Source organism: Colobus angolensis, unplaced genomic scaffold (assembly GCF_000951035.1).
Source record: "Colobus angolensis palliatus isolate OR3802 unplaced genomic scaffold, Cang.pa_1.0 Scaffold225, whole genome shotgun sequence".
In the NCBI taxonomy this organism is placed as follows: domain Eukaryota; kingdom Metazoa; phylum Chordata; class Mammalia; order Primates; family Cercopithecidae; genus Colobus; species Colobus angolensis.
In genome coordinates, this window is record NW_012115433.1 from 6143243 (window position 1) to 6154976 (window position 11734).

Sequence of the window (11734 nt, forward strand, 5' to 3'; positions counted from 1 at the left end):
TGTGGGAGTCTAAGTCTCTTTGTAGGTCTCTAAGTACTTGCTTTATGAATCCGGGTGCTCCTGTATTGGGTGCATATATATTTAGGATAGTTAGCTCTTCTTGTTGCATTGATCCCTTTATCATCATGTAATGCCCTTGTCTTTTTTGATCTCTGTTGCTTTAAAGTCTGTTTTATCAGTGATGAAAATTGCAACCCCTGCTTTTTTTTTGCTTTTCATTTGCTTGGTAAATCATCCTCCATCCCTTTATTTCGAACTCATGTGTGTCTCTGCATGTGAGATGGGTCTCCTGAATACAACACACTGACAGGTCTTAACTCTTTATCCAATTTGCCAGTCTGTGTCTATTAATTGGGGCATTTAGCCCATTTACATTTAAGATTAATATTGTTATGTGTGAATTTGATCCTGTCATTATGATGCTAGCTGTTTATTTTGCACGTGAGATGGGTCTCCTGAATACAACACACTGACAGGTCTCAACTCTTTATCCAATTTGCCAGTCTGTGTCTTTTAATTGGGGCATTTAGCCCATTTACATTTAAGATTAATATTGTTAAGCATGAATTTGATCCTGTCATTACGATGCTAGCTGGTTGTTTTGCCTGTTAGTTGATGCGGTTTCTTCATAGTGTCAATGGTCTTTACAATTTGGTATACTTTTGCAGTGGCTGGTATCAGTTATTCCTTTCCATATTTAGTGCTTTCTTCAGGAGCTCTTGTAAGTCAGGCGTGGTGGTGACAAAATCTCTCAGCATTTGCTTATCTGTAAAGGATTTTATTTCTCCCTCGCTTATGAAGCTTAGTTTGGCTAGATATGAAATTCTGGGTTGAAAATTATTTTAAGAATATTGAATAGGCCCCCACTCTCTTCTGGCTTGTAGGGTGTCTGCAGAGAGATCCGCTATTAGTCTGATGGGCTTCCCTTTGTGGGTAACCTGACCTCTCTGGCTGCCCTTAACATATTTTCCTTCATTTCAGCCTTGGTAAATCTGATGATCATATGACTTGGGGTTGCTCTTGTCGAGGAGCATCTTTGCGGTGATCGCTGTATTTCCTGAATTGGAATGTTGGCCTGTCTTGATAGGTTGGGGAAGTTCTCCTGGGTAACACCCTGAAGAGTGTTTTCCAACTTGGTCCATTCTCCCTGTCACTTTCAGGTACACCAATCAAACGTAGGTTTGGTCTTTTCACATAGTCCTGTATTTCTTGGAGGCTTTGTTCGTTCCCTTTTATTCTTTTTTCTCTAATCTTGGCTTCGTGTTTTATTTCATTAAGTTGATCTTCAATCTCTGATATCCTTTCTTCTGATTCATCAATTCAGCTATTGATACTTGTGTATGTGTCATGTAGTTCTCATACCGTGTTTATCAGCTCCATCAGGTCATTTATGTTCTTCTCTAAACTGGTTATTCTAGTTAGCAATTCCTCTAACCTTTTTTCAAGGTTCTTAGCTTCCTTGCATCTGGTTAGAACACGCTCCTTTAGCTCAGAGGAGTTTTTTATTACCCACCTGCTGAAGCCTACTTCTGTCAATTCATCAAATTCATTCTCTGTCCTGTTTTGTTCCCTTGCTGGCAAGAAGTTGTGATCCTTTGGAGGAGAAGAGTTATTCTGACTTTTGGAATTTTCAGCCTTTTTGCACTGGGTTTTCCTCATCTTCATGGATTTATCTACCTTTGGTCTTTGATGTTGGTGACCTTCGGATGGGGCCTCTGAGTGGAAGTCCTTTTCATTGATGTCGATGCTATTCCTGTTTGTTAGTTTTCCTTCTAACAGTCAGGCCCCTCTGCTGCCGGTCTGCTGGAGTTGGCTGGAGGTCCACTCCAGACCCTGTTTGCCTGGGTATCACCAACAGACGCTGCAGAACAGCAAAGATTGCTGCCTGTTCCTTACTCTGGAGGCTTCATCCAAGAGGGGCACAGCCAGATGCCAGGGAAGCTCTCCTGTATGAGGTGTCTGTCGACCCCTGCTGGTAGGTGTCTCCCAGTCAGGAGGCACGGGGTTCAGGGACCCACTTAAGGAGGCAGTCTGTCCCTTAGCAGAGCTTTAGTGCTGTGCTGGGAAATCCACTGCTCTCTTCAGAGCCAGCAGGAGGAACATTTAAGTGTGATGAAGTTGCGTCCACAGCTGCCCCTTCCCCAAGGTCAAAAATTTAAAATTTTAAGTGACTATTTTTTTAAAGATAAAATATCTAAATGATCAGGTCCTTATTATCTTCCTCTAAGTCATCTTTGGAGATATCTAATGTCTGTGATCTGTGTAATGATTTTTAATTCTAGCTTATAAATGACAAGTCAAGAACTTTGCCAATTTTTTTTTCTATTTGATATTTTTGTCAGACCTCTGGAATTATACATCATGTATCTGATTTAAAGGTTTAATTATCATAGTTTATTCACCTATCATAATTAATCAGGCTTAGTTAAAAAGTCTCATTTCAGAGCTACAAAAAGTAAATACTCATATTCAAATTTCACTGTGCAGAAACAAGCTAATCTTTTATCAGAAATACGGCTCCCTCCCAAAAAGGAAACAGCTTTAATTACTAAGTAACTATGAAGCAAATCATTTGGACCAACAATGACTTTGTTTTAATATTCACTCACATAAGCCTTACTCTCTTCTTTAAAAGACAAATTTAGTCATTAGTAGTACACTACCTGTTTATGTAATTAATAAATTAAGCAGATAGTCCCAAGAGTAAATGTTACCCTGCTACAACTGCTAACAAAAGCGACAGATTTCTTCCTAATATTTTACTGCCATTTAACATGAAGACATAAAGATTTTCTGCTTGACATGGTTCATGAAGCATGAAGCAAACTCCTTTTTAAACCAAAGCAAGATTTGCTAATCAAAATTTTTATAACTGTGAAACATTACATAACAGGGACTGTGCTTTTTATGTATCCTATAGCTAACAAACTGTTACTAAGTTGTATTACCTCAAAGACAACTGAACACAGAATGGACTATTGCCTTTTTGACTACACTTCTTACTTAGAACTAAGCCCTTTTTTCAATTTCTGGTATTTGAAACATAGGTGTGATCTAAAGTCTTCGCACATAATTTTAAAACAAAAGCACTTCTGATAGTTTCTAAACATAAATGGGGCAACATTTCACTGCTTCTTTAGTTACTGCTGTGGCAAGTTCTCACCTATTCCTGATTTCAAACAGTAAAACTCACTTTCTAGAGGAGACAGACTCTGTAAAAGGTTTATAAGTGTAGTATTTATAAATCACATTACAAAAAATGCTATAAACTAGGTACTTATAGGTTGAATTATATATTTTTTTCAATTTTTAAACTTTTAGGTTCAGGGGTACACGTGAATTGTTTGTTACACAGGTAAACTCACGAGAACAAAGTTACAACACATCAGAATCTCTGGGACACAGCTAAGGCAGTGTTAAGAGGGATATTCATAGCACCAAATGCCTCCATTGAAAAGTTAGAAAGATCTCAAATTAACAACTTAACATCACAACTGAAAGAATCAGAGAAAAACAAATCAACCCCAAAGCTAGCAGAAGACAAGAAATAACCAAAATCAGAGCTGAACTGAAAGAAATCAAGATATGAAATACCATTCAAAAGGTCACTGGATCCAGGAGTTGTTTTTTTGAAAAACCTAATGAGATAGACAGGCCATTAGCTAGACTAACTGAATTATATTTTAAATGCACTAGAGGAGCTGACTTTCTAAGAAATATTATCACTAACTCTTTAATATACCAGTTTTTAAAAATTCATACATTTCTGATCATAGACAGCATAAAATAACTAATTGGTATACTGAGAGTTGATCCGTTTTCAATATTTATACTTTAAAAATGAAATTTATTTTATTAAAGGGACTCCAGTAAAATTCATATTAAACTTTATAGTACAGCAAAGAGTATTTATAACCTTTAAATCTGTTTTAAAAAACAATATGTGTTTTTGGAAAAAAGTTCCAGATAAGACCAAAGTATGATTTACACTGAACGTGTGTGTGTGTGTGTGTGTGTCTGTGTATTATTTAAATCATTATTTAATAAAATATTTTTTATTATTTATTTAAATCATTATTTAATAAAATATTTTTTATTATTTAATTATTTAAATCATTATTTAATAAAAATACGAAAATAAAACATATTTTTATAATCATTTATGTCACGCTTCCAAAATGTTTTTCAAACTGTATTTTAATTTAAAAACTATACCCAATATATATGTATTATGTAGCATTTATATTAATTAACTGATTCACTAACCACTATGTAAAAATGGTTTTTTTTTTTACATGACCTAGCAAATGACTATGCTAGGTCAATGAAATAGCCATGGGATAGCAGAAATGGTCCAAAGATGATACTTATAAGCTCACAGTCTACTAGAGCAATGCAGAAAACAAAATAAAGGTCCAGGTACAGTGGCTCATGCCTGTAATAGCAGCACTTTTGGAGGCCGAAGTGGGAAGAACCTTTGAGCCCAAGAATTCAAGGCAAACCTGGGCAACATAGTGAGACCCATCTCTACAAAACACTTTTAGAAACAGGCAGGTGTAGTGGTGCACACCTGTGGCCCCAGCTACTTAGGAGGCTGAGGTAGGAAGATGACTTGGGCCCAGCAGGTTGACGCTGTAGTGAGCTGTGATTGTGCCACTGCAGTCCAGCCTAAGCAACAGGGTAAGACCCTGTCTCAAAGAAATAAAGTAAAATAAATAAAAATAAAATGTACTAAGTAATAGCCACATATAAATTATTACAGGTATATAACCTACAGGAAAGGCCAAACAATATTAGATAAGAATCCAACTTTGGAAGAATAAGAAAAGGCTTACTAAAGGAAGGTAAATAAATAAGTTAGAGTTTAAATTTTTTATATAGATTGCTATCCCTAAAAGAGAGGAAACTATGTGAAAGAAGTAGTCTTTTTAAAATGCATTTTTATTTTGGAAAAACAGCCAGCTATAACTGAAAATTCAGAGACATGGGAAAAAACTACAATGGAGACAAAACTCAAAATGCAAAATTATTGAGACTTAGGCTCTTGAAAAGAAGTCTGGACTGAAAAATTTATGTTTCTGAAAAATAATCTGGCAGTAGTTAGAGACTATATAATGGCAAGAAGGCACCCACAGCATGGAAAAAAAAAACGCCAGGAGGTTACAGATACAATTTTATCAGAGAATTCCATGTCTAGAATGTCTATTCCTATCGCTATCAATTTACTTATCTTTCAAAATCTAACTCTACAATGCTTCCTATAAGAGTCATTCTCGAGGTCCTAACACGGTTAACAATCAAAACAAGGCTGACAGATTTGTCCAGGAAGAAAACAATGAGTACTTTTTGGATTCAGACAGTTTATTACCTACATAAACAGCAAAAGCAAAAATAGTCAAAGGTGCCAGCTCCTAGTATCCCTTGCACAGGATGACATTGAAACAAAGGGACCAGACGACTATAACACAAAGGTGGGACACTCTGTTGCTGAGAAGCCCATGCCAAGTTGCAGTAAAGCAGTTTTATAACCTGTAGTTATGCCCCAAGGAGAGCAAAGCAGAAAGCCCAGTGCTCATCGGAACCTAGGAACCAATAACAGGCTCCTCACTTCCTAATAGACAGTGAAATAAATGAGAATCAACCTTGTGTAGTCAGCTGCTCATAAGCCTTTCATATTCTCATGTTCCAGAAGGATCATGGGAAATTCTGCCAAGATTTAGATCAGCTGTGGTTATGCCTTGTCTATGAAGCCCAACAGCAGACATGTAAAACTGTCAGGCCGCTGTGATGAGGCTGCTCTCATAGAACTATGCACAACCATATCACTGTCATATTTATTATATCACAATAGAAATATTTTGACCTAATGATAATAAAAACATGGCATAAGGCCATGCTTAGAGGATTAGAGTTAAAAATGCACATTTGAGAAAGACTTTAAAAAAATCAATGATGTAAGCCTCTACTTTAAAATGTTAGAAAAAGACCTGTAAACTAAACTAAAAGTAGGAGATAATAAATATTGGCAGAAATAAAACAGGAGAAAAATGTTAAACAGAGAATCAACAAAGCCAAAGGTTTATTCTATTAGGAAGACAAATCAAGAAAACTTGAGAAAGAAATAATTAATGTCTGGAATGAAAGGGGACCTCACCACAGATTCAGCAGACATTTAAAAAGTAAGATGATTTGATGAATAACTTTATACTAATAATATTAAAAATTAGATAAAAAGTTTTTAAATTCTACAAAAACACAACTTACTAAGGTTGAAACACATAAAAAGAAACTTGAAATGATCTTAGATCTATTTAAAAAGTCATTTCAGGCTGGGCACGGTGGCTCACACCTGTAATCCCAGCACTTTGGGAGGCCAAGGCGGATGGATCACCTGAGGTCAGGAGTTCGAGACCAGCCTGGCCAACCTGGAGAAATGCTGTCTTCTATTAAAATACAAAAATTAGCTGGGTGTAGTGGTGGGCACCTGTAATCCCAGCTACTTGGGAGGGTGAGGCAGGAGAATCACTTGAACCTAGGAGGCAGAGGTTGCAGTGAGCCAATATCGCACCATCGCACTCCAGCCTGGGCGACAGAGCAAGATTCTGTCTTTAAAAAAAAAAAAATAAATAAGTCATTTCATAATTTACTATCTTCCCAAAAAGAAAACTGCAAGCCAACATTGTTTCACAATCAAATTCTACCTAACATTAGAGAACAAAATCATACTAACGCAAATCAGCTATTCCAAAAAAAAAAAGTTATATAAAGGAAAAGAGTTAAAATGGTTGAAAAGGTCATGTTCTTAGAATCTCCCTGCTGCATTAATTCACCATTCTCCCATTTTAGTCATAAGAATGGAATGATTTTGATATTAAAAACTTTACAAATTCTTTAAGAGAAAAAAGATGCAAAATTCAAAAAACATTTTTACATGGGGAAATAGGCAGAATAATTCTAAAAACTTCAGAATTCTAAAAAATTGAGAAAATAAATCCATTAATATATAAAAAGAATAATACATCACAACCTAACTGAAATGTTTCCAGAAATGCAAGGTTTAGCATTTTAAAATCAATCAATAATGGAATATAAGAGAAAAATCATGTGATTATCTTAAAAGATACGGAAAAAAGCAATATACAATTATGAATTAAAAAACAAAGCTCCTAGCAAAACAGGACAAAAGAAAACTTCCTTTATTTGATTTTTCTTAATTGACAAAAAAACTATAAACAGCATACTGAAGGGTGAAAAATCAAAGGTTTTTGTTTTGATATTGGAAATAAGAATTGCTGGATACATGGTCAATGTATAAAAATTGGCTATATTTACATATTTCAGTAACAGAAGATAAAATTTCAAAAAAGATGCTCATTTTCACCAAAAGGTAAGAATGTTCATAGCGGTAGCATCTAAAACTGCACAAACTAGAATAAAAAGAAAAAACAAATATCCTTTAACATTGTACAGACTGAGTATGCCGTATACCAAATGCTTGGGACCAGAAGTGTTTGAATTCTTGTGTTCTTTGGATTTTAAAATACCTGTATCATATACTTACTGGTTGAGCATCCCTAATCCAAAAATTCAAAATCTGAAATGCTCTGGTGAACACTTTCTTTGAGCACCAAAAGCTTCCATTTATTTTTTTGAAAATGAGGGTATTTATAAAAGTGACCTTCCTTATCAATTAATAAAAATCACTAAAACATTTCACTATTTATGACTTATATAAACAATGCATAATATTCTACATTGAATAGAGTAACATAAAATGCACTTGTGGTCTGGCACAAAATAAAAGCAATCAATAAATAGTAAATAAGTACCATGGGCGGGGGGGGGGGGGCGTTATTTTTACTTACCTCAAGGAGACCTGACAAGTACTTCACACAGATATCCAGAGGCTCTGTGAGAGGAGAGTGGGAGCTCCACCCCGGAAACGCAGTGAGGTTCGCCATCCCTCGTAAGGTGCGCTCAAGGGACGGCAAGCCATAGAAATGAGGCGCATCCGTCACTTTCAGACACTGGAGCAGTTTCAGAGCCAGTTGTGTTTGAAAAACGTAAAGAAGTTCCAAGCATTTCCTATGTACGCAGAAGAGGGAAAATCAATCACCAAGGAAGTATAATGTGCTTAATGGGCTATCTTACTGGCTATAAAAGGTTACTTAAACTCACAGTAATAGAAAAAAAATGAACTAGACAAAATGGCAGAAAATATTCTCTATCAAAACGAGACTTTTCAAGGAAACCATCAAATACCAACTAGAGAATGTCATACAAAATACAAGTAACAATTACATTGGGCCACGGGCAGTGGCTCCCGCCTGTAATCCCAGCGCCTTGGGAGCCTGAGGTGGGAGGATTGCTCGCGGCCAGCTTGGGCAACACAACACAGTGAGACCTCATTTCTACAAAAATGAAATAAAATAAATAAATAAATAAATATAATTAGCCAGGTGTGGTGGTGCACGCCTACAGTCCCAGCTACTCAGGAAGCTGAGGCGGGAGGATCTCTTAAGCCCAGGAACTTGAGGTTACAGTGAACTAAGAATGTGTCACTGCACTCCAGTCTGGGTGAGATAGTGAAACTCCCATCTCTTAAAAAAAAAAAAGGCCGGGCGCGGTGGCTCGCGCCTGTAATCCCAGCACTCTGGAAGGCCGAGGCAGGCGGATCATGAGGTCAGGAGATTAAGACCATCCTGACTAACACGGTGAAACCCTGTCTCTACTAAAAATACACACACACAAAATTAGCCAGGCGCCTGTAGTCCCAGTTACTAGGGAAGCTGAGGCGGGAGAATGGCGTGACCCGGGAGGCGGAGCTTGCAGTGAGTCGAGATTGCGCCACTGCACTCCAGCCTGGGCGACAGAGCCAGACTCCCTCTCAAAAAAACAAAAAAAAAGGTCGGGGTGGGGGGATTGCCGGCATGACGGCCGAATAGGAACAGCTCCAGTCTGCAGCTCCCAGCGAGATGGACGCAGAAGGCGGGTGATTCCCGCATTTCCAACTGAGGTACCCGGTTCACCTCACTGGGGCTGGCTGGACCATGGGTGCAGTCCACAGAGGGCGAGCCAAAGCAGGGTGGGGCGTTGCCTCACCTGGGAAGTGCAAGGGGTCCGGGAATTTTCTCCACCACCCAAGAGAAGCCATGACAGGCTGAGCCTGAGGAACTCCCACACAGATACTGTGCTTGTCCCACAGTTTTCAACCTACAAACCAGGAGATTCCCTGGGTTGCCTATCCCACCAGAACCCTGGGTTTCAAGCACAAAACTGGACGGCCATTTGGGCAGACACCAAACTAGTTAAAGGAGTTTTTTCCATACCCCAGTGGCACCTGGAACGGCAGAGAGACAGAAGCGTTCACTCCGCTGGAAAGGGATGCTGAAGCCAGGGAGCCAACGGGTCTGGCTCAGCAGGTCCCACTCCCAACGAGCCCAGTAAACTAAGATTCACTGGCTTGAAATTCTCGTTGCCAGCACAGCAGCAGTCTGAGATCGACCTGGGACGCCAAGCTTGGTGGGGTAGGGGCGTCCGCCATTGCACTCACAGTGTAAACTAAGCCGCTGGGGAATTCGAACTGGGCAGAGCCCACTGCAGCTCTGCAAGGCTGCTGTGGCCAGACTGCCAGATTTCCCTTGTCTGGGCAGGGCATCTCCGAAAAAATGGCAGCAGCTCCATACAGGGACTTACAGATAAAAAACCACTATCTGTCTGGGACAGAGCACCTGGAGAAAGGGGTGGCTGTGGGCGCAACTTCATCAGATTTAAACGTCCCTACCTGACGGCCCTGAAGAGAGCAGCAGACCTCCCAGCACACCAATCGAGCTCTGCTAACGGTCAGACTGCCTCCTCAGGTGGATCCCTGACCCCTGTGTATCCTGACTGGGAGACACCTCCCAGTAGCGGCCAACAGATACCTCATACAGGAGAGCTCTGACCAGCATCTGGCAGGTGCCCCTCTGGAACAAAGTTTCCAGAGGAAAGATCAGGCAGCAATCCTTGCTGTTCTGCAGCCTCCGCTGGTGATACCCAGGCAAACAGGGTCAGGAATGGACCTTTAGCAAACTTCAGCAGACCGGCAGCAGAGGGGCCTGACTGTCAGAAGGAAAAGTAACAAACAGAAAGGAACAGCACGTCCACTCAAAGACCCCATCCGAAGGTCACCAAGAAAGGATATCAGTGATTGAAAATCAAATTAATGAAATAAAACATGAAGACAAGATTAGAGAAAAAAGAATAAAAATGAACAAAGCCTCCAAGAAACATAGGACTATGTGAAAAGACCAAATCTTCTTTTGATTGGTGTACCTGAAAGTGACAAGGAGAATGGAACCAAGTTGGAAAACACTCTTCAGGATATGATCCAGGAGAACTTCCCCAACCTAGCAAGACAGGCCAACATTCCAATTCAGGAAATACAGAGACTACCACAAAGATACTCGAGAAGAGCAACCCCAAGACACATAATCATCAGAGTTACCAAGTATGAAACGAAGGAAAAAATGTTAAGGGCAGCCAGGGAGAAAGGTCGGATTACTCACAGAGGTAAGTCCATCAGACTAACAGCAGATCTCTCTGCAGAAACCTGCAAGTCAGAAGAGAGTTGGGGCCAATATTCAACATTCCTAAAGAAAATATTTTTCAACCCAGAATTTCATATCCAGCCAAACTAAGCTTCATAAGCGAAGGAGAAATAAAATCCTTTACAGACAAGCAAATGCTGAGAGATTTTGTCACCACCAGGCCTGCCTTACAAGAGCTCTTGAAGAAAGCACTAAATACGGAAAGGAACAACCGGTACCAGCCACTGCAAAAGCATACCAAATTGTAAAGAACATCGACACTATGAAGAAACTGCATCAACTAACAGGCAAAACAACCAGCTAACATCATAATGACAGGATCAAATTCACGCATAACAATATTAACTTTGAATGTAAATGGGCTAAATGACCCAATTAAAAGACAGACTGGCAAACTGGATAGAGTCAAGACCTATCAGTGTGCTATATTCGGGAAACCTATCTCACATGCAAAGACACACATAGGCTCAAAATAAAGGGATGGAGGATGATTTACCAAGCAAATGGAAAGCAAAAAAAAAAAAAAAAAGGCAGGAGTTACCATCCTAATCTCTGATACAAAAGACTTAAAACCAACAAAGATCAAAAGAGAAAGAGAATGGCATTACATAATGATAACGGGATCAATGCAGCAAGAAGAGCTAACTATCCTAAATATATATGCACCCAATACAGGAGTACCCAGATTCATAAAGCAAGTACTTAGAGACCTACAAAGAGACTTAGACTCCCACACAATAACAGTGGGAGACTTCAACACCCCACTGTCAATATTAGATCAACGAGACAGAAAATTAACAAGGATATTCAGGACTTGAACTCAGCTCTGGACCAAGCAGACCTAATAGACATCTACAGAACTCTCCACCCCAAATCAACAGAATATACATTCTTCTCAGCACCTCATCACACGTATTCTAAAATTGACCACATAATTGTAAGTAAAACACTCCTCAGCAAACCCAAAAGAACGGAAATCATAACAAACAATCTCTTATACCACAGTGCAATCAAACTAGAACTCAGGATTAAAAAACTCACTCCAAACCACACAACTACATGGAAAATGAACAACCCGCTCCTAAATGACTACTGAGTAAATAACGAAATGAAGGCAGAAATAAAGATGTTCTTTGAAACCAATG

At 39.0% G+C, this 11734-nt stretch overlaps 1 protein-coding gene across 1 annotated transcript in view; it reads right to left on the reverse strand.

Annotated features, from left to right (window-relative positions):
- Positions 1–11734, reverse strand: part of RTTN (rotatin) — a 202104-nt gene that overhangs the window by 89702 nt on the left and 100668 nt on the right. The window contains exon 29 of the mRNA XM_011944090.1: positions 7866–8085. Coding sequence (XP_011799480.1) covers positions 7866–8085 — 220 coding nt within the window. The remainder of the gene's footprint in view (positions 1–7865; positions 8086–11734) is intronic.